The sequence below is a fragment of the Desmodus rotundus genome, chromosome 6 (assembly GCF_022682495.2).
Source record: "Desmodus rotundus isolate HL8 chromosome 6, HLdesRot8A.1, whole genome shotgun sequence".
Taxonomy (NCBI): Eukaryota; Metazoa; Chordata; class Mammalia; order Chiroptera; family Phyllostomidae; genus Desmodus; species Desmodus rotundus.
In genome coordinates this window covers 9,242,494-9,270,387 of record NC_071392.1, presented here as the reverse complement: position 1 = coordinate 9,270,387, position 27,894 = coordinate 9,242,494, and the positions used below count along the sequence as shown (strand labels likewise).

At 45.6% G+C, this 27,894-nt stretch overlaps 1 protein-coding gene across 3 annotated transcripts; it reads left to right on the top strand.

The window, feature by feature from the left end:
* Positions 1-11,098: 11,098 nt before the first annotated feature.
* PPP1R17 (protein phosphatase 1 regulatory subunit 17) lies at positions 11,099-27,623 on the top strand. Of its 3 annotated transcripts, none has more exons than XM_045197369.3 (5): positions 11,099-11,206; positions 16,352-16,469; positions 19,571-19,723; positions 21,008-21,160; positions 26,938-27,623. In XM_045197369.3, the coding sequence occupies exons 2-5, from the start codon at positions 16,388-16,390 to the stop codon at positions 27,015-27,017; spliced, it is 468 nt and encodes a 155-aa protein (XP_045053304.1). In that variant the 5' UTR covers positions 11,099-11,206; positions 16,352-16,387; the 3' UTR covers positions 27,018-27,623. The 3 variants fall into 3 exon arrangements, with proteins under 3 accessions (XP_045053304.1, XP_045053305.1, XP_053783330.1); XM_045197370.3 differs by lacking the exon at positions 11,099-11,206 and adding an exon at positions 13,465-13,641; XM_053927355.2 differs by lacking the exon at positions 11,099-11,206 and adding an exon at positions 13,966-14,159.
* The last annotated feature ends 271 nt before the right edge of the window (positions 27,624-27,894 follow it).

Below are 27,894 nucleotides of genomic sequence, written 5' to 3'. Positions count from 1 at the left end.
TGTAGACATTCCACTACCAGGAGTATTTATTTGAGAAAATCTTGCATGTATGAATCAAAAGATAAGAGTAAGAATATTTCTGAGCATGTCACTTCTATCAAGAAAAAAATCAGAAACAATCCAATTGTTCATCAGCAGTAGAACAGGTAAGTGAGCTAGGGAATAGTCATCTAGTAGAATACTATACAGCACTGAAAATGAATGAGCCACAGCTAGTCATGGCCTGGAATGTTTAATCACTGGTCCCCATCTCCTAGGGTTTCCCCAGAAGATATGAATGCCTTGTTAATACCACGATGCTTTCAACTTCACAGAGTGGCCGGAGTGGCTGAGGGTGCTCCCCAAGGCAAAAAGCAAGAGGCACACCTGTGCCGCTGAGCCAAGCGCTGCCCTCTTCCTTTCCAATATTTCTTTATTCCTGATCCTAGAGGAGGAAGTTCAGGTTGTTACTAATCAGCATTTTGTTAGCAGTAGGTTATATCCTAGATATTCTTTCACACTTTTGCAAATTCCTAGCTTAATGATAGATTTTACCATGAATACAATTTGAATTTTATTAAATGCTATTTCTGCATCTAGTGAGAGAATCACACACATTTGCTCCTTTATTCGGGTAATGTAGTAAATGACATCGAGTGATTTTTGCATGTGAAACTGGAATTGTTGACATAAGCTGTAGTTATGATGTATCATAACTTTTAAGTACTACTGGATTTGATTTGTGTGTATTCTTAAGGGTTTTGTTTTGAGGAGTTTACATTCATGAGGGATATTGGTTGATAGCTTTCTTGTAATGTCCTTGCCTGGTTTGGGTATGCAAATTACGCTGGCTCTATAGAATGTTTCGGGAAATGTTCCCTTCTTTCCATTTCCTGACAGTTTTTATGTAAACTTGGTATTGTTTCCATTTTCAACGTCAGTGAATGGACTGGCGGTGTTCTTTGTGTGAGATTTTAATTATACATTAAAGTTCTGTATAGATGAAGGGCTATTCATGTTCTCTCTTTTTGTCTTGCATTCATTTTGGTACTTTGTGTCCCATAGGCATTTCTTCAATGACACCCTGCCAAATTTGATATGCTGTATTTCTTATCATCATTCAGTCCTAAGGAGCTCTCCTTGATTTTTATTTCTGAAGTAATGGGAAGTTTTGAAGTGTGTCTTGATTATCAAATATTTGAGGATTCCCTCAAACATTGTGTGTATTTCTAATTTCATTCCACTGTGGCCAGAAAATATATTCTGTATTATTTCAGTCTTTAGAGATTGTGCTGGTGTGTGTGTGTGTGTGTGTGGTGCACACGTTCTATATTAGTGATGTTCTGTATGCTCTTGAAAAGGATGTGTTGTTGTGTGGAGTGTGCTAAAATGTCAGCTAATTTAGTTTGGTAATTGTGTTATACAAATCTTTTATATTGCTCTTGATTGTGTTTCTAACTGTGTTAAAATCTCTGAAATTGTGGATTTCTCTGTTTGTTCCTTTGTTTCTGTCACTTATTGTTTCATTAAATCCTGTTACTAGGTACCTGCAGAGTTATGATTTATATGTATTCTTGATTAATTGGCCCTTTCGTTATTGCGAAAGCCCCTCTTGATCTCTGGTATTGCTTCTTGCGCTGATGTCTACTTTGCCTGTTATTAATATTCTAGCTTACTGTTTGCCTATGGAATATGAGACAAGTCTTCCTGGAAACACTGGCAGAGCCGAGGGCTGGTTGACTTACTCCCCTCATAGAATGCACCCCAGTTTAATCCCAAATGAACATATAATGTAGTACAAACCGTGTGCTCGCTTTGCAAATGCAGCTCAGAGGCAGATCTCTGACCTCCCCGTCCAACCAGAGCACAGCCCAGAGCTGCTCCCGTGTGGGATTGTGCCGCTGTGCCCGGGCAGGAGGAGAGGCCAGAGCTGTGCAGAGGGGCTGTTGCCAGAAACTGGGCAAGAGAGCTTCCCACCGGGCTTTATGACTGCAGTAATATGAGGGATGTCATTTCCTCGAAATCCAGTGCAGAAGTTATAGCCGCTGTTTTAAATGCACGCTGGGTTTAAAATTTGCTTTCACGTATTCCTAAATTGTGTGTCATTTTTCATGTAGTTGAAACCAAAGAGGCAATGTCCTAAAACTTTAAAAGATTTTGTTTCCACACCATAAAAATCTTAGTCAACACTTTTCCTTACGCTCCTGGAGAGTTAATGAAATTACTTATTAATATTTTTGTAGCACGATTTAAACACAGGAACCCCTCATTTAACTACCTCTGAGCAACAAAAGCTGTCAACGACATTGCACATACCTTAAAGTTCCCTGGGCCCTGTGGGAAGATAGACACGCCTGCCCCCTCTGTGTTTAGAAGCCCCCAGAAACAGTGTGTGGAGTCTGCTTGTGTTACCATCTGGTCACGGACAGCAGTCCCCTCACGGATTCCTCCAACCAACAAGGCAGCTTTGTACGCATGTTTGCGGTAACTTTGCCACGCTCTGGGGGTGCAAAGGGGATTAGACTCAGTTCCTTTATTGCCCTGCCTTTCTGGTGGAGATCTCTCAGAATCCAGGCAAGTCTCAGCCTGGGAAAATTGAAGTAGCTTAGCTCGAAGGAGGCGAGCATGGGAAAGAGCAGTGAATTCGTTCTCCGCGAGGCCCGTTTCTTCTCACGTGCTGTGAGAGACAGCCAGTGACCAGGGGGTCCTCGGGGGCCCTTCCAGACTCAGGGCCGCCGGGTCAGCATAGTGTCAGCACGTTTGTCATCTGCAGCACACCTACTTGATAGACCATCGGAGACGCCACGATGGAATTCACATTCAAGCAAAGCTCTGGACTAGTAACTGGACGAAAGCCACCTGGCTCCCTTGCTGTTCTGCTGAGGGGTGATCACGGTTTCATACAGTAGCCAGATGTCCAGCTTTGGAAACACGTTACTCAGAAAGAATAAGCTCGACTTGGTTTTCACGGGGGAGCAAGCGAAGGGTCAGATGGGTCGTTTCATCGATGCCGGAGACTGGAAGAGCAGGACGTGGAGACAGCAGCGCGGAGACCACCAGCGCGGAGACCACCAGCGCAGGCCGGGAGCGTCACACTCATTACAGAGCCGAGGCAGAGGGGAGAACGTGGTCCTGGAGAAGAGAGACCCGGGTGCATGCCGCTCCTGTGCCCTTTCGTAGCTCTTTAGCAGTGACAAGTGACTGGGATGTCCAAAAATCCAGTTTCAAACTCTTAACATAACATAACATACACCTCATGGGGTTTTGAAGAGAATTAACCAGAAAATAGTTAAGCGATTTGAAGTGGGAACTTGATAAAATTTGGTAGCCAGGCAGGTGACTGTTGCCATTTGGATAGGAATGGCGCTGGAGATCAGTCGGTGTAATTGGGACCTGTTGGGTCGGAACGGCATTCTGAGTCATTGGAACCACAGCTCCTTCGCTCAGAATGCCGCTGTAGGACCTTCTAGATCGTCATTGGATAAAACAAACCATTTCGGGCCAGGACCTGCGGAATAAATACAAATGCACCTGGGTGTGGCAAGGCTTGAAACTGAATCAGCTCAAGAAATGAAAGACATCACAGCGGAGACAGAGGGCAAAAATGGGCATGTGTGGAAAATGGGGACGTATTACAGATCAAATCCCCAGTCAAGCATCAGGAAGCTCCAGTGTCAGGTCCTGACAGGTAAGTAGTGCATTCTCAGAGATATGGAGGCAGACCAACTGACATCACAAGGTAGGAACCAGCCCAAGCCCAAGCCGTTTAAAGGCAATTCACCCACATTTCTGGAGAGAAATTATTGTTGAGGCCAAAATAAAACTCCATCCCACAACAGCAGAATTTTTATTTTTGAGCAACCGTAGAATATTCACCAAGGATAGATCATGCATGACCCATGAAACAAACCTCAGCAAAACTTTAAAAGTTAAAATTAAGCAAAGTGAGTTCCCCAACCACAATAGAATCAAACTAGAAATCAATAATAGGAAAACAACAGGAAAATCTGCAAACATGTGGAAATTAAAAAACACCCTTCTAAATCTGTAAGTCAAAGAAGGAAGTCTCAAAGGAAAATTTAAAATACCTGGAAATAAAGGACAACGAAACACAACACATTAAAATAATGTGCAGTATAGAAAAAGCAATGCTGAGATGGAAGTTTATATCATTAATGCTTACATTAGAAATGTATGAAAGTATCAAATCAATAACCTAAGTTCCTTCCTCAAGAAACTAGAAAAAGAAGGACATAGTAAATCCAAAGCAAGCAGAAAAAATAAAACAATACAGATAAGAGGCAGAAATCAATGGAATTAAAAGTGGGAAAGCAATAGAGAAAAATCAATGAAACAAAAATATGGTTATTTGGAAAAATATCAAAATTCATATACCTCTGGCAAGACCAACAAAAATCACTAATTTCAAGAATAAAATAGGAGATATTACTACATGATCAGCAGCCATTGGAAAGATAATAATGGAATAAATTTGTGCTTATAAATTCAATAACTTAGAAGAAATGGACTAACCCTCCAAAACCATTAACTACCAAAATTTAACTAATGTTAAATAGGCCATCTGAATAGCCCTAGAACCAGTAAATTCCTATCAGAATTTGTATTTTAAAAGCTCTCTAAAGAAATTTCTAGGCCCAGATGGTTTCAATGGAAAATCTACTAAACACTTAAACACTAGTTTACCATAGTTTCTTCCAGAAACTGAAAGAGAAAGGAATGTTTCCCAACTCATTTTAGGAGGCCAGTATTAACTTGTTAGCAAAACCAAAAAAAAAAGGACAAAAACAAAGTTACAGACCAATATCTCTCATGAATTTAGATGCAAAAAATCTCAACAAACTATTACCAAACAAAATCTAACAAAGTATAAAAAGACTTCTACACTATGATCAAGTGGGATTTATTCCAAGTGTGCAAGGCTGGCTCAGCATTTGAAATTCAAGCTATGTAACCCACCTTAACAGGTTTAAAAGTAAAATCCTATGATCATGCCAACTGATGCAGAAAAGCATTTGAAAAAACCCAATACCAATTTTTGACTTAAAAAATTCTCAGCAAGTTAGGAATAGACAGCAATTATCCCAACTCGATAAAAAAGGATCTACAAAGAACCTACAGCTGACGTCATTCCTGAGGTGAGAGACTGAATACTCTCCCTCTGACATCTGGAGCAAGGGTGTCTGCTCTCACTACTCAGCATGGTGCTGAGAGTTCTAGCCAACACAACGAGGCAAGAAAAAGAGATAAAAGACATACATATTGGAAAAGAAATAAAATGATGTCTACTTGTACAGGGCACAATTGTTTATGTAGAAAATCAAAAAAAACTACAAAAACCTAGACCTAATTAATAAGTAAGTGTGTTAAAGTCATAGGATAAAAGAACAACCCCAAATCAGTGACCTCTCTATATACTAAAACATCCAGAATCCAAATTTTAAAACACTGTGTCATTTACAGTCGCTCCAAAGTAAATAAAGTGCTTATGCACTTATTTAATAAAGCATGAATAGAATCTCTACATGGAAAACTATGGAATGTTGATGGAGAAATCGAAGAATGCCTAAATAAGTAGAGATACATACCATGTTCAGAGATGTAGATTCTTCTTTAAAATAATGTATAGACTGAAATGAAATTCCTATCAAAATCCAAGCAAGTTTTTTTATAAACATAAACAAGCTTATTCTAAAACTCCTATGAAAAGGCACAGGTCCTAGATAAAACAATCTTACCAAAGATGGAATAAAGTTGAGTTAGTCTACTGGATATTAAGACTTGCTTTGTGGCTGTGTAATTAATATTGTGGTATCAGCAGAGACGTGGAAACACACATAAATGGAGCCAGATCGAAAACCCAGAGACTGATCCACACAATTATGCCCAACTGATTTTCGGCAAAAAGCAAAGTAACTCAATGGAGGAAGTTTAGCCTTTTAACAAATGGTACTGAAAAATATATAATTAACCTTGACCTAAACCTCAATCTTATGTAAAAAATGAACTCAAAATGGATCACCGACTTAAACGTAAAATATGAAACTGTAAACTTACAGAAAAAATAGGAGGAAATTTCAGGATCTAGGGCTAGGCAAAGCGGTCTTAGACTTGACATCAAAAGCGTGACACATAAAAGGAAAAACTGATAAATTGGACCGAATCAAAATGTAGAACTTCTGCTCTGTGAAGCCCGTGTGAAGAGGATGAAGAAACAAGCCACAGATGAGGAAAACATCTTTTCAATTCACGTATTTAACAAAAACGAATATCTAGAATATGTAAGTAACTTTCCAAATTTAACACTGAAAATAAAACTAATTAGATAATGGACAAAATACATAAAGATATTTCACAGAAAAGGATATGCCAATAGCAAATTAAGGACATGAAAATTGAAAATATGTTCAATAATCATTAGTTATCAGTGAAGTGCACATTAAGAGTTCAGTCAGATGTCACTGCATACTTTCTGAATGGTGAAAACAAGAAATAGTGACAACATCAAATGCTGGTGATGATGCAGAGAAATTCATGTATTGCTGGTAGGAATATAGAATAATACAGCCACTCTAGAAAATAGTTGGGTGGTTATTACAAAATTAAACAACACATTGGCTCGTTCCCATGCACATGCATCCTCTTAGTTATCGCCATGTTGAAATCTGTTTTGAGGGTCCATTGGAGTAAAAGTAAAAGTAAATAAATAAGCATACAGCTGCCATACAGGACAGCAGTTGAACTCCTTGGTATTTATCCTGGGAAAATGAAAACTTACATTCACACCAAGCCTGTCCACAAGCATACAGAGCAACTCTATTTGTCATCGATGACAACTGGAATCAACCCAAATATTCTTCACAGGTGGATGGCCACACAAACTGTGGTATATCCGTACCATAGAGTCCTGCTCAACAATTTAAAAAAATGAACTCTTGATACAATTAACAACCTGGATGACTCTCCAGAGAATTAAGCTGAGTGAAACAAGCCAATAGCAAAGGTTATATGCTATGTGATTCCATTTATGTAACATGAATTGCAGGCGTAGAGGAGAGATCTGTGGTTACAGGGGGCGGAGAGAAGAGGAGTGGAAGGTGGGCGTGGTTATAAAAGGACAACAGGAGCATGGAGGTGGAGGTGGAAGAGATCCGTATCTGGACGGTGGTGGTGGGTACGTGAACCTCCCCAGGGGCTAAAATTCGGGGGGACCAAATACACACACAACCAGAGAGACTGGAATAAGACAAGTGAATTGTGTCGAGGTCAATATCCGGATGTGATGTTGCACTGTTATCTTACAAAACGTCACCATTGGGGAGACTGGGCATAATGTGCGAGGGCTCTATCTCTCCGTGTTATTTCCTATAATCGCATGTGAATCTACACTTACCTCGAATAAGTGAATAATACTACTTCTCATTTTAATAAGCACTTACTAAGTATTTGGCCATTGATTTCTGAAATATTAAACGTGTTCTATATTTTTATTTCAATTGGATGAGAATAAATGACATCAGAATTTGATAATGATTAACTCAAATGGTCTTCTGTTATGAAGAACTAAAATGTGGTTAAAACCGCCCAAAGCAGAGGCAGAGGCCGAGACACTTACTTACCAAAAGTTATCAGTCTGAAGAAGTTACTTTCTAAGGGCTGAAGGAGATAGCCAAAGAATCCAGCAAGATGTCTAGGATAAAACCAACCTACAAATGTTCAGTTTCTTTCTCTCTCTCTCCCCCGCCCCACCCCACCCCCAAGCTGGAGCCCCTCACCCATCAACACAGAAACGGCCCTGGACTGACCTGAGAAAGCAAATATTTAAATGCACGCTTTATAGGCTATTGACTAAAATAAATTGTCTGGAAATGTACATCACTGTGATCATTCTTCTTCATTAAGATTGAATATTTGAGATTAAAATAAAAGCATATTCATTTAAAGCTAGTTACCATCAGGCGTCCGTCAGGAGTGACGCCAGAAGCCATCAGCCTCCCATCCGAGGCTCCTGGACCTCCCCACCCATCACATCGTGGACACAGGGCTCCTTGCACTTACACCAGGAGCACCGTAGGCCAGGGGTCTACCACTTCAATGCTGTGCATATGTGGCTGTGGCTGTTATTTAGAACTCTCCGAGGTATAGATTTACATTACCATCTGCCATCTAGTTGCTGTTCACATCTGCTTTAAATGGGGGGTTGGGTGTAACCAATTAAAGCGTGCATAGAAAGCCCTGGGAAAAAACCACCCCCAACAACAACCTGAACTTGGGGGATGCACACATGTCTATTCGAAGGGGAAATAAGGAATTCATACTCTTCTCCCTCTGAAAGTATTCCCTTTGAACTTGGGGAATTAAGTGAGGAAAGAGCGTTTTAAAATTCCTCACACAGTTCAGCTTCTCTGAGGAGCCTCAGAAGGAATCTCAACTTTATATCCTTTAACATTAATTTAGTGATAAGTGGGATTGATAAAAATTTAAAACTTACTCTCTGAAAGCCCCTTGTGAACAGTTTGAGAGTACAAGCTATAAACTAGGAGGAAACATTGGCAAAAATGTATTACTGATAAAGGACTGGTATCCAGAATATACAAAGCATTTTCAAAACTCAAGAGTAAAAAAAAAAAATCCAGTTAGAAAATGGGAGAAAGAAATGAAGAGATAGTTCACCAAACAAACAGGCAGACAGCAAGAAAGCATGTGAAAAGATGTTCAGTGTCGCTAGCCAACAGAGGAAGGCACATGGAAACCACAAGGAGACCATGACACACCTATGAGAATGACTGAAAAAACGATAGCAACACCGAGTGCTGGCCAACGTGTACAGAAACTGAGTCGCTCACCGAAAGCCGGTGGAAATAGGAAATGTGGAGCCATCCTAGACAAATTTTTGGCAGTTTCTCTTAAAATTAAATATACAATTGCTCTAACAGCCAGCAATTGCACTCTGGGGCAATTATCCAGAGAAATGAATACTTAGGTTTACACAAAAGCCTGTGCATGAACTTTCATAAGAACTTCATTTGTAAATTGCCAAACACTAGGAACAAGCCAGGTGTCCTATAATCTGTAAATGGCTATACTTTGGTACTACTTACTGTGGAATACTAGTCAGCGAAAAAAAGAAAGAAATTGCCAGCACACGAAATGAATTGGATAAATCACCAGAAATAATGTTGTGTAGGGAAAAAAAGCCAAACCCAAAAGGATACATACTGTATGCGTCCATTTATAAAACACTTGAAATGACAAAATGATGGGAATGGAAGGCAGATTAGTGGCTGTCAGGGGTTCAGGAGTGGGGAGGGTCAGGGGAAGCGAGGACCGGGGTGGATGGGAGGGGAGGCCGGTGGGTGTAGCTATACAAGGGTGCCAGGAGGAATCCTTATGGTAAGAAACTGTTCCGTATCTTGACTGTGTCCACGTCAATATTGTTTGAGATACTGTACTATAGTTTTGCAAGATGGCACCATTGGGGAAACTGCTTTAAGGGAACAGGAGAGTTCTCTGTATCATTTCTTACAACTGCATGCGAATCCACAGTTATGTCACAAAAGGTTTAACTTAAAAAGAATGGAAGAGTTTAGGAAGAAAGTATGATCTTCCCATGTAAGTTTGGAAATGAGGATGCTGTTAACCCATTGGCTGGCAAAGCTGTTGATAAGCAGGGAGAAGCAGGCAGTTTGGAACAGAGAGCTGATTGCAAGGACTTCCCCTCGGAGTCCAGGGGTCTCTCCATCCCAGCCAGGAGCATTACCTTTGGGTAGCCTCCATCTCTAATTAGGAGGTTCCAGGAAGGACGGAGATAAACTGGATCAAACAAGGAAGCCCCCTCCTATGGACTTGTTACCAGGGCCTCTGGAGAAATGCTAACCCTAGGAGTCAGCCTCAGAATGAGTTTATTAGGGTTCCAGCCTTATTATTTGGGATGCTGGTGAATGGAAAGGAGGCGTTGACAACTCAGTACCAGGGACTAAAAGGTAGTTGAAGCCACAGAGGGCCCTCTCAGGTCCCGCCCTGCCTGCAGCTTCAGGGAGGAAAAGTAGCAACATGCATGGACAACACTCATACCTGTTCTGTGAGAACCCATCTCTTGGGCATCATTGGGGGGTGGCCTCTTGTCTAAGTTCATACGTCTGAAACCTCTCCAGTCTGACCTCCCAGACTCACCTCCCTGCTCTTGACTCCCAAACCAGTGACTCCAAGCTGCTGTGCCTCCAATCAGAACAGGCCATTTGCTCCAGGGAGCTTACAGGAAACACAGACCCTCCCTCTCCAGCCAGGGCAGGCCCCACCCCCACCCTTGCCTAAACAGCCCTTGGTCCCAAGTCTTTCCTGGAATGCAGGTGGATCCCTAATAGTGGGACTTTTGGTTTAATTCCTTTAAGGAAGCACATTATTCCTGGCCTCATATACCCACTAACCTTTAGGGTGGCGGCTGCTTCCTTTGCTGCGATATTTCTCTCTGAAACGCTCTCTTTGGTGAGCGGTACTGCAAAGTGGCGAATGAAGGGCATGGATTCTAGCATTGGATTGCCCAGGTCAGACCCTGGCCTTCCCATTTCCTAGTGGGGAGACCTGGGGCAGGGGATCGATCTGCTCCATGGGGACGATGGCAGCTTATCTCACAAGGGTGTCGTGAGGATTAAATGTGAAGACTGCCTGGCACATGGGAAACTTTACGGAAATGTCAGCTGTCTTCTGGTCTCTCAGAGGCGGCAGTGTGTGAGTGAAAGTACTTTAAATTTGAACTCAGTACATGTGAGGGTAAGAATTAGCTTGCGGTACCTTTTGGACAAGCCACTTAACCTCTCTGTGCCTTAATTTCCATATTTGCAAAGTCAGACACCCAAAACCCCCCGTTGTCATGGGGATTAAAGGGTCTGGCCAGTGTGCCCGGGTTTCCCTAGCCTTGCCCATGAGGTACTCCAAGCACAACTGTGAGTGTGATGTTCTTGTAATGGGCCAAGATTGCAGTTGGGACCCGTGGCTGTGAGCTCAGCCCTCTTTCCCGCTCCATCCCCCTTGCCCTGGCGCCTGAGAAGCGGAGCATCCCCATGGCAACAGCGCAGCTGGTCCCTTGATAAGAGGAGCTGGAGCTGGGCAGCAGCAGCAGGCTGCAGCCAAAGAGGAGCCAGCCCAGCTTCAGGGAGGAAGCTCGCCCTCCCCACCTCTGGACCTCTCACCCCAGCACCTGCTCGGACAGGTAAGTGCTTCGGATTTTCACTCTGAGAACTTGGTGGGGAGAAAAACGAGTTTCCAATAAGTTTCTTTAGGGTTGCTGAGCAAAGAAGGCTGCAGAAAGTGGCTGGGGTGAGGTGGGAGGAACGTGCTTTCTGGAGCAAGGCTAAGTTAGGGCTAGGAGGGGAGCAGGAAAAGTCACCACTTCCCAGTCACTTTCCAAGGGAGATGGAGTCCTGAGATGTGTAAGAACCAGGGTCCTTGCAAATTAAAGTGGAAGTTTCAAGCGGAACACCACCGGTGTAGCTGGGTATTCACAGAGCAGCGTGAGGAGCCTTAGCTGAAGGCTGGGGTGAGTGCGCTTATCTAAACACCTCTCCCTGCCCTACTTCAAGGAAGAGTCAGTCACTCCTCTGGGAATGCTGCATATTCAGGCCTTCTAAATGAGCAAGACTGATTTAAAAATGTGCTACTCGTTGACCTGAATTCCACCCTTAGGCTAAAAAACAGATAGGACAAAGGATATGAACTTTACATACCAGAGGGTCCTTTTACCAAGTGCCACACTGGGCCGTGGACATAACCTTCTCACTTTTTCTTCCACCGAGTAAATCCAGGCCTGAAGGCTTTGGGGAAATTCTTGACAAGGCCGCCCAACCAAACTCAGTGTCAGCTCGCTGCTCCCTGAGCACCAGTATGACCATGCATGTCCACCAGACCTTGCAGTCGGTTTGGACCTTGCGTTGTTCTGATCTCAGCACTGGCTTCAGGAAGGCAGAGATGGGACGCGGAGAGGATTCCAGTTGTTCAGTTTGGACACAGCTGCTGTAATCACATGGGGGGATGAGAGCACAGAAGGCATCTCCCCCTGCTTCGCGTTGGTGTGCGGCGGGGGCCGGGCTGGGAGCTCTCTGCACACTGTGCCGTTTCCGCTCTCAGCCACCCCAGAGACGGCCGCGATCATCCCATTTTGCAGATGTGGAAACTCAGTTTCCAAGAGGACATATAGCATCCCCAGGTTCGCCCAGCTAGAGAATGGCACAAGTAACCCAATTTGTTGTTACCTCATATTGCCCCCCAACAACACATGCTTGAAGTCAGTGAGGAATTTCCTGCCCATGATTAAATTACATATTTTAACACCCAACTGAGAAATCCCCTCAGTGTGAAGGGAAAGGACAAAATGCCCAGACCAGCTTCAGACCTCAAATTGAACTGACCAATGTGTTTTTAGGGGCAGAAATAGAACCACTGTCTTCCGGAAATAGTAACGAGCTCTGAGTTAGTGGAGGCAGGCTCCCCCACATGTGTTCTCAGCCTGTCCTTCTGCAACCTAGTGGGTGGGGTTCCCTCCCCATCACCCAGGGCCCTGGACCTTTTAGAACCTGTTCTCAAAAGAGAAAGTGACGTGTGTCATTAATAACTCCTCTACACGCCACATCAGTTAATATATCTCCAGTTCTTGGTGGCGCTGGTGTCTCTCTGGGTGGGGGAAGGGAGTTACAATTTTTTTTTTTTTGAAGTGTTAGCGTTAGCAAGAGGAAGTTAGTTGCAAGAGTTTAGCATTGGGGTCCTGAAAACCTCCTCCAACCCCCAAAATGATGTGTCGCTTGGTCTCTTGTAAGTGCTACACCAGGCCACCCACATTTCTCTCAAACAACAACAATGGAAAAAGTAATACAGACCCAGAATGCTTTATCCTCTCATTGAGAGATCTGAAACACTCTGAAAAACGAACACTTTCTATTGTTGTTCCATTCAACACAAGTGCATTTGGTAGCCGAGCCTGACCTGAGAGGATATGAATTTTTTTGGAGTTGGCATGTCCTTCAGTGCACATATTCACGTGTGCTGCAGAGGTAACGCACGTGATCGTGGTGCTTCCAGAGGCCCCTCTGGGGTGCTCATGATGCAAATTTCCCAACGTCCACAGCACGTGGGGTGGGCCCTGGCTTTGCAGGTGAGCGTGGGCGGGCTGATACCGACAGTCACCGTGGCAGGCCAGGTGTCACAGTGTGAGTGTTCACGTTCAGAGACCATGCTGAACCACTGAGTCCCGAGGGAACGTACAAGGGTCACGGATCTTTGTACTAGAGAACAGTTATGAAATACCCCAATCTGAAGGCCCTAGATCTTTGGTTGGAACCCGAATACCCAGGGGAGCAGGTACTCAGGTGCTCAGAACGCTCCCAAAGGGCAGCGAGCTGCTGGGGGAGATGATGAAACCTTCTCAGGGCAGCAGGATAACAGCAGTGTCCCCTCCCTGAGGCTGGAGTGGGGACTGTTAAGAGAGGAGTCACGGCAGATCAGGAATAGGAAGTCGAGGCATTCCATTTCCTAGTGCAAGAATTAGACCAACTCTCGCCTTACAATGGCCCAGTCCCATACAGCACCCTTCCATGAGGATTGAAATGGGGATTGGGGAGCAGAAGTCATCTCAACCTAATATTCAACAAGCAGGTAAAATGACAGTTATTAATAAGGTGATGCTGAGCTCCAAGTATCTCTGTCCTCCCCTTACTTGTTCTTTCCTTTGTGTGAAGGGTTTTGTTTTTGTTTTTGTTTTTGTTACTGTTTTTGCCAAGATCATAATGACATCACCCATGATAAAAGTGTCTTCTAATCCCATGGGCAAAACACATCCCTGCCTAGCACAGGGTATTTTTGTAATGGAAAATCCCAAATTGGAACATCGCCTCTCAGCCCCTTAGCCTGAAGAGGCATGCCAGGTCGCCAGCATTGTTCTTCGGTCCCACTGATTTAAAATAGGGTTGTTTCCCCACAGACACCAGGTGCTACCCTGGCAGGAAGCAGGTGTCAGGTTTGGGACTAATTGCTGGACTTCTGACACGTGCACAGTTCATCTCCTGAGGGCGGGCTCCTCTCTCTCAAGTCCAGCACAGTAATAATGGTTTTGCTCAAGTGAAGGAAGGCTGACCGTCCCGTGGTTCGGCATCTAGATGAGAACGGAAGATTCAGTAAGTCTATAGACATTTTCAGTCATACACCTGGTCTTCATTAACCAGCGTTCAGTCGGGTATAGACACTGTTACTTAACAAAGGTTACCTACAATACGCAAAGCGGGGAGCTGTCCTATTTAATCTGCAGAGTGACTCTACAAGATAGACACATCATCTCTGTGTTACAGATGAGAGAACTGGGGGTAAGAATGGGGTGGGGGGCAGAAGAGGACGTGTGTCCCTGGGTGCCAGTCTTTGCAAATTCTACGGCAGCAGCCATAGCTTGTCAGGGGAGAGGGCGCGGGTCATGGCGTTGTGCATGGGCTCCATCCCCCTCGCTACGCCATTATGGTTTAGATACTTCAACGAAGTCCTGTGGCTTTTTAGTTAAAGAGCCGAGATTTAATCCAGATCTGTTTGACTTAAAAGCTAAGTTTGAATTAAATAGCCATCCACTGAGCACCTAGGAGCAGCCGTGTGATCTAAGTACAAAGAACAGCTCAGCTTTGGGAGCGCAGGAGGACAGGGGTACGATTGTCGGACAGGACCGAGAGTAGAAAGCAGGAGTCCCCGATTCAAGCCCATGACTCCGACTCAAAGTGTGCGACTAATGGGAGGTTGTTCTAACCCCTCCGAGCCTCCATTTCTGTTTCTGGACAATGAATCTTCTGACTGGGTCCTCTCCACGGGGTCGTTTTCAGCACAAAGCCTATGACAGGGCTAATGTCATTCTGCCCAAAGAAGAGGACGTTGGGCAAGCAGATGCACAGGCCACATTTGAGACTGTCACTTTACCTCCAGGCCTCAGCGCTGAGCCCACTCATCCAGAGAGAAGGTCCACAGTCCTCGTCTCCACTCGAGCAGGTGGGGGCTGCACCCACCTTAACAGCCTACTTCTTTATGGTCCCAGGGAGTTGGGAGTCTCCATACAAACACTAAAGACAACGGTGTAAATTGATTTCTGCTGAGGTCACTCAGTGTAATCAGTCTGCTCCAAGTGACACTAAAAGCCACTCAAGTAATCCCTTAACGGCTCCATCTGCTGTGCAATGATCTCAGCCTGCAGGGGAGAGGCCCTTCTGCCTTCCCGGAGCAAATCGGCTTATTCCTCTGAAGACAACTGAGCTGAGCTAATTCTTTGAGCTTGAAATGGTAACCATAGCTAGTCCCTGTGTGCATCCGAATGCCAGGGGTCTAGGAATCTCAAGAGAAGAGGACCCGTGGGTCATTTTAGCCTTATTCCTCCCCCACATTCTTGCTGTGGTAGGACATGAGTAATAAATTATCTGAAACAAGTCCAGGAGACAGAATCTAGGTAGACTCGAATGAAGGTCGCCTGTAAATCTCAACTAATGCGTTTCCCACTCAGACCTGACACGTGCTCATTCGGATCTCCACTTCTCCTGGGCAGTACCCACAACGAACAGCTCTGGAAAGTTTGATGGATTTGTGGTCTAGGAAAGACGGGGGTGAGGAGGGAAGGGGAACAGACTCGCTCTAATGTCAGGAATCTCTAGGGAGAAAATAATAAAGGTCCATTTGAAAACCGAGATTTTTTTCCTACCACTTCTCTACCACCATCACAGTGTGGTTAGGGAGGAAGTCTCCTGTCTTTACAGTTACAGGATGTAGTGGTCGAAAACCAGAAGCCTTGTTCAATTCAGGCTCAGAATATTCGCTCTATTTTTAAGAGACTGGAGTGTCAAATGGAAATCTGCAGGAGTGGATTTGGGCCCAAGAGTGGATATTTAATAGATATTTGATTAAACAAATTAACTAGATTTTCTGAGTCTTAGTTTCCTCATCTGTGAAGTAGGCATAATCGTACTTTGAAAAACTCAACAGAGAAAATACAGGTAAGGTTTAATCAGTATATTCTGTAACTCCCGGCTAACTCATTTCTAATTCAGACTTGACGAGCGTTCATTCTGACACTCCCACAGTGCATCTGAGAGAGGGCAAATATTGAATATTTGCTGTATGACAATTACCCATAAATCTGTGTGCATGTGTATAGGAGAAACTTACTTGTTTTATTGATAGCTTCAATTTCATATTAGAGCTTCTTCTAGTAGCTAAGCAGAAGGGTCAGACTTGGAAAATGGGATTGAGTTGGGGACATACTAAGTGCTCAGTAAATATACGTGCTTAACAAGTGAATGAATGAACAGAAGACATGCTAATGGGCTTGTCTCTCATGCCTCCGTAGTGCTACGGAAGAAATACACACACCAGCCCTCCTTCAATGATGTCCACCGAGCAAATGCAGCCACTGGAGCTCGCAGAAGACAGGCTGGACCAGCTCGACCCTCGTTGCAGCCACTTAGGCAAGTGTGGCGGTGGGGATGTCGGTGGCAGGAGTCGGGAAGGAGGGTCTCTGCCATTCAGTTTGCAGGCCAGTCAGCGGGAGGCCCCCTAAAACCCGACAGTGTGTGCCTTCTGGTGAGTGCCAAGGCCAGATGGACAGACAAATAGCCATGGGTTCGTGGGGTCTGCCACGTAAATATTAGCTGAAGCACTGGGAGACATTCGTTAGAGAGAAAAGGCATTGTTGTCTTTAGGGGGGTCTGAGAGAGTTCCAGGCAGAGCGTTTTTGAGGCAATAAATGGAATGTGGCAGCGAAGCTCGTTTCCAGTGGTTCCCGGCACGCTTACGCCCTGTGTGCAACGCCAATAAAATATTTCAAATATCTCTCTTTGCCTATCAAGACAGAATTTTAAATAGCCTTTTTCTGCTTTATTGCCAATCTGTTTCCTTTCCAGAACTGACTTTTTGCATAACCTTTGTAATGAAAATACCAGAAACATCTCCGCCTCTACCCATTTCTAAAAATGAGACACTCAGACTTTTGATGGATGGGCCTTTTGCATATTCATAGCCTTTGTTTATGCCTCGCCTGGTTATGCCCCCCCCCACCCTTTCCCCATTTGCCATCAGATATTTTATGTCAAGATTTCTCCAAAAATGGGGAAATGTGTAATTGAAGTGAAAGTCAAAATTGAGGCAAATGCCTTGGTCTCTGTACTGGGGACTGAGTCACATCCTGGGGTGGAGTGGTGACCCCTGGCTAGCCTCTGTCCAGCCTGTACCTCCAGAGACCCCACAGCTGGGCAGCACCCGCTCTAAGCAACACTCCTTCATCCAGCAAATGCCTGTGGTGTGCATAAAGTGGGGGAAGATTAACTGTGCTGTGTGGTAACGAATCTTGAAAACTGCATTTCAGCCAGGCATGCAGATTCATAGTCCCAAGGGCCTGGATCCAATCCTGATGCCCTCACCCACCAGCAAGGTAACCCTCAGCCTTTCACCGGGCCTTCTGGTAAACCCAAGCATTGACGAATTGAAAAAGATGTTGGTCCATTCCACACACTAGAGTGATTTGAAACCACCTAGTACATGAGTAGTACCCAATAAAGTTCCCCTTTCGTATAGTCTTGTGTCTTACATGGAGCACAGTCCCAGTGAATGTCTATTAAGTTGCAATGATTGGAGTTAAGTGGTTTTCGGTGAAAGGAAACGTTTGTTACTATTAAACTGGCGGACGAGAATGATGCTATTTGATTTCTTGGTTATGTATTGTGATCTTTTGACGATGCAGCTGTAATGACATGTGACTCTTAAATACTTCTGATGGTAGGTTCCTTGTGTATGTTGAGTTTTCTAACACAAAGGATTGTCCAGCTATAAAGCCCCACAGGCCATAAGCCAGTTGAAATCAGGGACCATTTCTTACTTGTCATTTCAGCCCTACTTAGCTCAAGGCCTGGCTTAATCAACATTCGTTGAGTAAATAAATGCATAATGACAGAAGTTATGTCTAAATCCACAAAACTGAAGTGAAAAGGTTTGATACATTTAATCTTCAACGTTTGAAAGAAATCGACCTGCATATTTTCAAAAAATAGAAATAAAAAGAGACGGAAAGAGAAGAAGAAAAGGAGGGAGGGACAAGAGTTGAAAAGATCCGATTAATCTCTGAATTTCCCTGCATTCATTCATAGTTGTGGGTCTGGCCAGACTGCATCCAGGCAATAGCGAGTTTCCAGAGAAGACAAATAGGTGCATTGCCTTGTAGCTTCTTTGAATCCTAACAGAATAGGTTCTCATACATCATATGTTTGAGTCCATTTGTTCAAGCATACATTCGACAAATATTTATACAATGTTGCTGAGGAGATAAAACACTAGATACCCATCATCAAAGAGGGCAAAGAAGACTTATACAGTAATAATAACTAGATCACCTTTTTTAGGTGTCACATGAGCAAAAATGCTGTGGGTATTCAGAAAATGACAACGACCACCCGGGACTAGGGTCAGCATGGAAGGATGTAAGAGTATCAGGGGTTTTCTCTGAGCCTAGTGAAAAGTCGTAGGAGCAAACGAACAATGGCCAAAGTGGACATTTTTTGAGCATCTGAAATATATCAAATATATCAAGTGCCAACATTGTCAACTTTAGTTCTGTCTCTCACACACACGTACATACCTACTGACTTAATGTGATCACCACTTTATTTACTTATTTATTTATTTTTTAGAGAGAGGGGAAGGGAAGGAGAGAGGAAGAGAAACAGCAATGTGTGGTTGCCTCTCATATGCCCCCTGCTGGAGGCCCGACCAGGCCTGCAAGCCAGGCATGTGCCCTGACTAGGAATCGAACCAGCGACCCTTTGGTTTGCAGGCCAGTGCTCAATCCACTGAGCCACACCATCCAGGGCTATTATTGCCATTTAAAAGCTGAGAGAATATTAAAGTGGCTAGAACCTAAGGCTAGTTCTCAGAACTAGCAAGTGGAGAGCAGGATTTAAACTCAGGTAGGTCCTACTCTACCTCCTCAACATTCAACATGCATTTATTGGAAGGAGAAGCATTTAAGAATAAAACTACCAAAAGGGCATAATCCTCAATCTCTAAGAAGGCTCTTGGGCAAATAGGAGACTTGCAAAGCCAGGGCAGTGAAGAGACCAACCTGAAGCCCAAGTGTGAGTCAGCAGTGTGACCTGGCTGGCCGGAGAAGTCAAGGTGAGTAGCGTGCTGAATACCCTTCTCCAAGACCCAGGAGAGCATAAGGCTCCCACTGGTCCTTCAGGGGTCTCCAAAGAAAGCAAGGATTGAAGAAATGAAACCAAGGAGAAGCATTCAGCCCAGACAACCTGCTCTCCCAAAGTTTCTTTTTGCCTTGATTATCGATCCCGTTTCAGTCCTTTTATTTGGAGTTTCACAGAATTCTACTGTTCCATTTCATTATATGTATTCATGCAAGGCCACTGAAGTTCTCTGTAGTAGAGGCCACAGTAAAGAAATACTTTTTTTTCAGGCCAGTGGCTTCTGTTCCTTCCATCAGGGGGAACTGGAAACCATCCAGTTTTGCCCAGACCCTTATGCATGTCATGTTCATTTTCTCTGTGCCTCCTGTCAAAATCAGATGACCTCTCCGAACAGTTCATTAAGGACTGCGAGCTCAAAAAGAAGCCGAGAAAGGGAAAAAATGTACAGGTCGCCGTGGACATTGAGTCAGACCAAAAGAAGCCAAGGAGAAAAGACACACCGGCCCTGCACATCCCGCCTTTCATTCCAGGTGAGGACCACGAGGCCTGTGAAGGGCACCTGTTCGCTGCTACACCACATTGGTCTCCGTTTTTTCCTCACACATGTGGGTGTTTCTTAATCTTGGTACCCTGTCCTCACCTGTCTTAGTTACAATGCAGCCGGCTGCTCTAACAGATACATTCCAAAATATTAGTGGAGGACACGATGCAAGTTTAGTTGTCACTCGCCAATAGTGGAAGTTGGGGATGGGCGGCAAGTTCTGCTCCACACGGTCACTCAGGGACTCGGGCTGGTGGAGGCTGAGGCATCATCAGCACACGATTTCCAAAGTCACCACGCACAGCAGCATCCGTCAGCACCCTGCAGGCACAGGGGAGGCAGAGTGGAGCGCGGACAGGGCTGCAGGGACTCATACCACTTCCTTATCTCACCGGCCTCACCTGGCCACGAGGGAGGCTGAGAAATGTAGCCCAGCTATGCATCCCGGAGCAAAGCAAAATGGTTCTGTGAGCAGCTGGCATGTCCCTGTAACAACCTGGCATGTGACACGCAACACGCTCTTGTTCCCAAATGTTTTGTTTATTTCCTTTTCTCCCTCACTCCAGTCCACTTAGTTAAGGTCCTCTCTATTCACAACCCATTTGAAGGGATACAAAGCAAAAGAACACAGGAGTGTTCTGGGAAGGACCAGTGTTACCCCAATAAATTTAGTTTTAAACAGGCAAACAGCAAAGGCACAGAAATGCTGAAATAAGCAGTAAGAAGTAACGTCTTACTGGGCGTCCTTAGATAAGGGCCCGGGAGCTCAGTCTGGGCAGTGGACTGTGGAAGGGTTATAGAGGAGGCTGTTTTCGGAGAATTTATAAATGATGGAGGAAAACTTCCTGTAGAGAAGAAGAGAGGTGAGAAGGCAGGTGGGGGAGGGAGAGAACTGATTAAGTCACTGAAGAGCTGTGCACGTACATGGTCTGCGCAGCAGCAAAAGACCCATCTCCCTGGGCCCCGTTCCTGGCCGGACACCTGTGAGCCGCATTCCTGGGGCACGTTCCCATGCTTCACTTTCTTCCCACGTGTGATGGTGGGAATAATGTTACATTCACATCAGGCACGTACAGCCCTTCGCAAAGATATTCTCTAGCGTAGCCTCAACGGATACTAATTCTAAGAAAGAAAATGCTGTTATTAGGATAAATGCGAGCGGATGTAGTGGCAGCCATCACCAGGTGTAAGTGCAAAGCTGGGCGCGCAGACTGTGGCTGTGACGATGTGTGTACTTGACCCTGTTTCTCCGTCTGTTCCCCCTACTATGCAGGTGTGCTTTCAGAGCATGTAATTAAAAGATACGAGGTCCAAGAGAGAACTCCAAAGGGCAAAATGAGTCCAGCCCTTCACAACACTGACCTGGAACAGAAAAAGCCAAGGAGAAAAGACACACCTGCCCTGAACCCGGCCCCCTGGGCAGCAGGTAAAAAGCGCTGGTGCAGGCCATTTGCAGGGGAGATGGGAACAGGTCAAGAGCCTTGCCATCTGGAGGTGGCACGGGCCTGGCCTTTGTCCTGCCCAGCAATCTGCGTTGCTCAGAAGTGCTCTGGTGAGGAGCAGCGTTCGCTGCTGCCTTCCAGGTTTACCCTCACTGGCGGTTTCCCCAGGGCTGCCGTGGAGATGTGGGGAGGGTGGGAGCATTACCCGTACTTCAGCAGAACTGGCCAAATCCACTGACCCAAGGAAACAGAAATGTCAGCAGGGCCTTGAGAAGGGTTGAAATGCCCCCCTCCCCAGCCTCCCGTGGATCGTGCATTTGAGGGCCGAGAGCTGATTCTCCCAAGATACAGACACATTGACCAAATCCTCAATTCAGGAGGAAGGGAGAGGGAGAGGGAGGGAAAGAGGGAAGTAATAATAGCTACCTTTACGTGTGTCGAGTCAGTCGAGCCAAGGAATCTTGCTGAACATTGTTCAAACCCCTGGCTGGGGGGCAGCGTGTAAGGTATAGTCTTGTCCCTGAAAATTTTATGTGTGAATTGGGGGATAAGCCATGTGCATTCATGATTAGAGAATAACAGTGTGTGTGTGTGTTCTATGTAGATAGTGGGGGCGGGGTGGTAGAGGATGGAGTTTTTTAAATCAACTGATAAAGTAGCTGAATAACACGATAAAGTAGTTATTATCTCCCTTTACAGATAAAGAAACTGGTAGATTATTTAAGGAACTTAGCCACTTTGAAGTCTCCTGTGGATGAAGTTGCTGGATGGGTGGCCGATTTAATGATTGGGTTGATGACGGGATGGTTAGGTGGCAGATGAATACATGAAATTATGCTGAGAAATCACCCACGGGGGTCCTGACCCAGCGCCATCCCACCTGTGGGCAGGGTCTCAGTGCACCGTGTTGCTGCAGCTGTCTGAGCGAGCTCTGCACCACACACACACGTGCAAAGACTCGGCTGTAGCGGCACAGCAATCCACAGGGGCCACTGGGGGAGATGGGCTTTGGCTATTACTGTAAAACCATGTTGCCCCATTATTTCACTTGATAAAGAAAAGTAGGGACAGACAGCACAGGTGAAGACAACATGGAAAGGCTGTCAGGGGCGCACGCAGGGTCACTGACTTCTGAGGAGCAGGCTAGGCGGTATGGGGCACAAGAGCACAGCTCTGGAGACCAAGGACCAATGGGGAGGGTCCGAACCTGCCTCGGCCGTGCTTGTCATCAGCTACATGCGTCCCTCCCTGCACTGACATGCGTTCCCATGCGGAACCTCCAACCCATCACACGTTGCCCCCAAGCTCTGCCTCCGTCCAGCTTCCAGTCACCTTTCAAGTCCCAGCCAACGCAAAGTCTCTGCTAACAGACCCATCCAAGTCCAAAATGGCCCTTTCCTACTCTGAACTAGCTCTGAATCAGACATGGGCATGCAAACACCAAGACTTTGTCTCTCTTTGTTCGTATTTGTTCTTGTGGTTGTTATTTCCATTGACTTACATCAATGACTTGTGTGACGGGTTCATGAGAACTGGCTGTGATTGCCCTCGGCTGCTGGCCTTGACCTGGGTGTCTACTTCAGTGCCTTCTGTATAGCAATGCTCAGTAAGTATTAGGGTTTTTAAAGTGTATTCTATTTGGAGATCACAACTCTGCAGTTCCAAGTTCTCCATTAGGAGACTGATTATTTTCTACCCATTCTTGTATTTATGGTTATTGAAGCTCTTCTGGGGAGGCTGGGTGCAGGGGTCACCTGCACCCAACGCCAGGCATGGGCTTTGGAGTCGGGGATCCCTGACTTGATCCCTGGTTCTGCTCCGTGCTAGCTTCGTGACCCTGGGCAACTGTCACAGACTCTGAGAGCCTCCTCTGCTTCACCCACTCCAGGGAGGAGGGCCATGAAACCTGTCTCCTCGGAGTGTTAACAATTGAATGAAGCAGAGAAAGCACTTAGCGTAGCTCCTGGCTTAGTTGAAAGACCTCAATAAGTGCTAGCTTCCCTTCATTCTCTGCTCAACCTTATTTATATTCTTTGAGACAAGTCAACCCGCTTCTCAAAGTGAGAGTTTTCTTAGCCACCAGGTTTTGCCTCTCCGTATAAGTGTGTAACTCGAGGAACTTCCTAAAATGTTGAGCTCTGTTTACCTGGCAATGGAAGCGGCCTGCCTCCTAATACTATATCCTAAGAGAGCAGCTTCTGATTGAATAAAAAAAAATGTTTCTCAAACAGTGCCAAGTACACCGAGCTGGCGAGGGGGGTTGTATATCCAGAGACTGTACACATTTGGAAATTCTCTGACTCAGCAAATCTCTGTGTTGTGAGTATTTGCAATTAAGATAGCGTTCTATGATTCTAGCTTTTATTAGCGTATTAGCCGAAGCACTTTATTTTTGAAGAGGCTTTTAGTATCTAAAGATTTGGCAGTAATCGAAATGCTAGTTAAGCTGATAAGGATAGAGCCTTCAGCAGATGTTCGCAGAGACCCACATTGGTTCTAATAGTGTCGAGAGGAACTCGCAGACAAATGCACTCTGGAGAGATCTCCTCTCATTAGCCCTTGGCAAGGGCGGACTGGACAAGGGTTTGCTCTGCTCTAAATCTCCGGCTAACTACCTTCATTCCCCTCGGTTAATGAGCTTATTTGATGGGTTCCAATTGCCAGACGACTCCTCACTGAAAAGTCATCTCGGGCTTCAGCACCAGCCCGAGGGTTTGCTCCCAACTTGGCCCCTGGTCACCAGGGTGTCCCCTCTTGCTGACTGTGTCAGGGGCGCCCCTCCTGCTGTGTGGCAGGGGCATTGGGTTGTGGTTGGTGAAATCTGAGTAGCTGAGGTCTGCTTAAGGAAAACAAAGTCTTTCATTCCAATCTCTGGCAAAAGGAACCCAGGAAAGTAAAGAACAATGAGGCCAGAGACATTGAAAAGAAGCCTCCTGGAAAATTGGATCATGAGCTGTGAACCTTTGAGATGGAAGCCCAATGCTGGACTTGTAGAAAGAAGCCTGACACACCCTCTGAAAGTGACACCTCTTCCATCCTGCTGGGAAGAGCATTCTCTCTGGTGTGGCTTATGTCCTGCTGGGAACAGCATTCTCTCTGGTGCAGCTTACCAGGGGGGCAGTGTCTGGCCCTGGCTCCCGTGAATCAGAGGCACACATCTGGAATGCAGGTGGCCAGCTTTACACTGTGCTCTGGGTGGGCTCCTGGCCTACGACAGTTTGCTGTAAGGCTAACTAACCCTTAGAGACCTTGGGCCGTTGGCTCTGGCCTTAAAAACACAGCCAGCTCTAACAAGCATCCAAGTCTCCTAAGCTCTCCAGCACGGAGACCCGGAAGGGAAGGAAGTGGTGATTTCTAAGTCCCTACTGTATGCCAAGTCCCGTGCTGGATGCTGAAATACCTTGTGAGAACCTCACCATTCAGTGGGGGAGATGCTGTGACGTACAAGCGCTATAACGGAGCTTCAGGTAAGGTGTGGCTGACGCCTAACAGACTGTTGGCGTAAATCTCTCTGGCCGGTGGTATCACCTCTGTCCTCCACCGTGTGAAATACCCACTCTTTTATGGCCAGTTTTAAGATGAGTCACCTGAGATAGTTCATCTCAGATAGTTTAAGCGACCTACTCAAAGTTGAATGACCACCGAAGGCAAAGCTTTCTGGCTCTAGGACATCCCTCAGTGACATACCTCTGCCTCCCACAGGACAGCACGAGGACCAGGCCTGGGCTAAACCAGAGAGACAGCAGTTAGCAGACCTTGTTCATTTTCAACTGACCAAAACCAACAGCAGTAAGCACCGAGAATAAGAAGATAGTTCTTCCCTGCAGACGCTACTGATGGAAGCCTCCTTCTAAGCCGTGATATTCATAAAATCAAGATTTTCATGGACTGCCATGTATTTCCCACTATAAGATTAATGCTTAGCTCTACAAACGCAAAAGCTAGTTCACTTTTCACCTGCAATTATCTCCCGTGCCCCTGTGGGAGCCCCAGCCCACTCTGGGAAGGGCTGGCTTTGATGGCTGACCTTGACTTAAACAGGGAGGAGCCTTCCCTGCAATCCCAAGATGCTCATATGACCAGGTGTCAAAGATACTCAAAATGATCAGAAAGTCGGCTGGGATTTGGGGATTTTAAGGCTCTTGCCCTCTTTGAATTAACTCCAATGTTGGCTTCATGTGAAGTGATATCAAGGAAGGTAAGATGGAAAGTTTGCAGGCTCAGCATAGCCAATTCTGTGTTCTCCCACCAAGACAGCCTTCGTTCCAGATAAAAACCCAAACCTCCGCGCAGCTGGTGCAAGAGAAAAATATCTCCCGCTGTGTTTCATAAGTGATTTACGCCAAAGACTTAGTTTCAGCTAGACTCTTGAAATTGTTTTCTTCTCCAATAAATATCAGCTAATTGGTAAAGAACCCATACGAACAAACTAGGAACTGAATCAAATGAGCAGTCATTAAGATCAACACATAGTTTTCATTAATTTGCTGATGTTGAATGACTTCCAGGGTTTGTAGAAAGGCCTCTTGTGGTGCGCCGCTCTCCTCCCCGGAGGGTAGATCTTTATAAAACACTTCATGAGAAGGAAGGTCTCTAATTGGGGGGGGGGGGTGCAGTGCAGTGGTGGGCAACAATGGGAAACAGCTGGCTGGCTGGGGGCATTGCAGAGTCGGGGAGGGCTGGCCTTGCATCATAGCGTCCTTTGTCTTTGTGTTAAAATGACCCCACTTCACAATTCACAGGATGAGCGTGACCACCCCGACCTCCTCGGGTGGTCTTTTCTGGGCTGATCAGTCCACACAATTTTGCTCAGGCTTCAGAATTTCACAGATCAGTTAAATTTTCAAACAAAATACTATGGAGCCCACTCCAGGGATGGATAGCAACTTTGAATTTTGACTAGTAAGGATGCTAAGGAAGAAACCATCTAACATCCCTAAAGTTTCATAAAAGAAATGGTAGTTTAATCCCCCAAAGAAGAAAAAGAGTCAGCTTGAAATAAAGAGTAGTTGGGTTTTTTTTTTTAATATTGTAGCCACATAGCTGTGTGAAAACTCACTATCTGTTCCTTACTTTCTTATTGTGCTCCGAACTCCGTAAACTTATTATCGACTAGTACCGGCATTTAGAAATAGCGTTCCAGAGCCTAAGCTCAGTGTTTCCCCCAGATGTTAGTCAAATGTGTTCAAGTTTGACTTCATGAGGCTTCCCACCTCTTTACAAGAGGAAAATAAACTAGCCGACTGTGAAAGCAGAGGAAAAGCTGACTTTTAGTTGCTGCCGGGTGTGGCTCTGTGCTGGGCATCGTTACATACTTCTTAATTAACTGTCAAAACGACCCTTTGTAGGAGTATACCTGCCCTCATTCTCCACAACAGAAGACTGAGACGTGAAGGTAGTAGCTGGCCCAACACCGATCGAGTGCCAGGATGAGAATCCAAATCACCTGGACTCCCAAATCCGTGTGCTTCCCACCCCACAGTGCCACAAACAAAAACCCAGAAGGTAGAGAAGAGGGAGAAGTTACCTCTGACCCCCAGGTCGAGCGCCCCTTCCTAACTAGTGTCCTCACTGAGCCACCTCTCCCCTGGGGAGGCCAAATACGGCCACCCAGCTCCCCCTCACTGTCCGCTGCCACCCTTAGCTGTGCGGACCCAGGAAGCTTTGGGGTGACCGTGCTCCTCTGTGCTGTGTCTGTGCTGAATGGCTGTCCAGGGTTTTAATCAGAGGCGCCTAATTGCAGACCTGTGCTTGTTTGCAGGTGTGACTCTGCTCAGAGAAGAGGGACCCAAGGTGATCACGGAAGATGACGAAAAGGATGGTGACAAGATAGCTGTCTAAAGATACTTCCCCCGAGACCACTCGTAAATAGGGTAGATTGGTCCCCTAGGGTGACCTAGAAAAAAATAGACTTGTTTCTGCTCTCAATTTGTCATAGTCCGCCTGGAAGATCCAGTCGCCCTTCCCCAGGAGACACACTATCGGATTGCCAGTCATCTCTCTGCCTCTCTCTTCTTTCCTGAATCTGGTTTCTATCTCCCACCCCTTGAATTTTCGTTTTCAAGTGCAGTGGGAAGGAAGCAGGTCCTCATCCTCAATTAGGAGGCAGCAGGGAAAGCTCTAGCGTTTAGCGTCTGCGCCTTCAGGATCGAGTCCTGGGGCAAGAACACGGAGAACATGCGCATCCTTCATCTCTTGGCTTTCGCTGCTGGCGGGGCTTCACTTAACGTCATCCAAACACCAGGTCAAGTAGGGGCTCCCTCCTGGTTGCCAGTTAGAGAGGTGACAAGGTGTGGCTTATAACTCTGTGGCTTTGGAGGAGAACATGGTCTTTCATCTCCTTCATCCTTTCTCAAGAGTCCAAGTGTCTCTGGTGACATTCCTAAGATCCTTGAGACGGAGACCCAGAGGTGACTTGGTGAGCAGGGGAGTCCACCCAGCCAACCTGAGCTTGGCCAAAATGACTGAAGAAAGAGGGAGCTGTCTGTCTGGGGAGCTTAGCAATACATCCCATTTGTCTTTACTTTGAAAACCATCTCTTAACCATGGTGTTCTGGAATTTGGGAGATGCACCGCAAGTAAACCGCTACTAATGATAGGCGAAATACCTGTGCTTGTGATGCATTGCCTTTGGAAACACTAATTAAGGTCAGTGGGAGGACATTGGCATATTTTTAGAATTCTCACTTGTTTAGACCCCAGCGTGCTCTCTGGGATA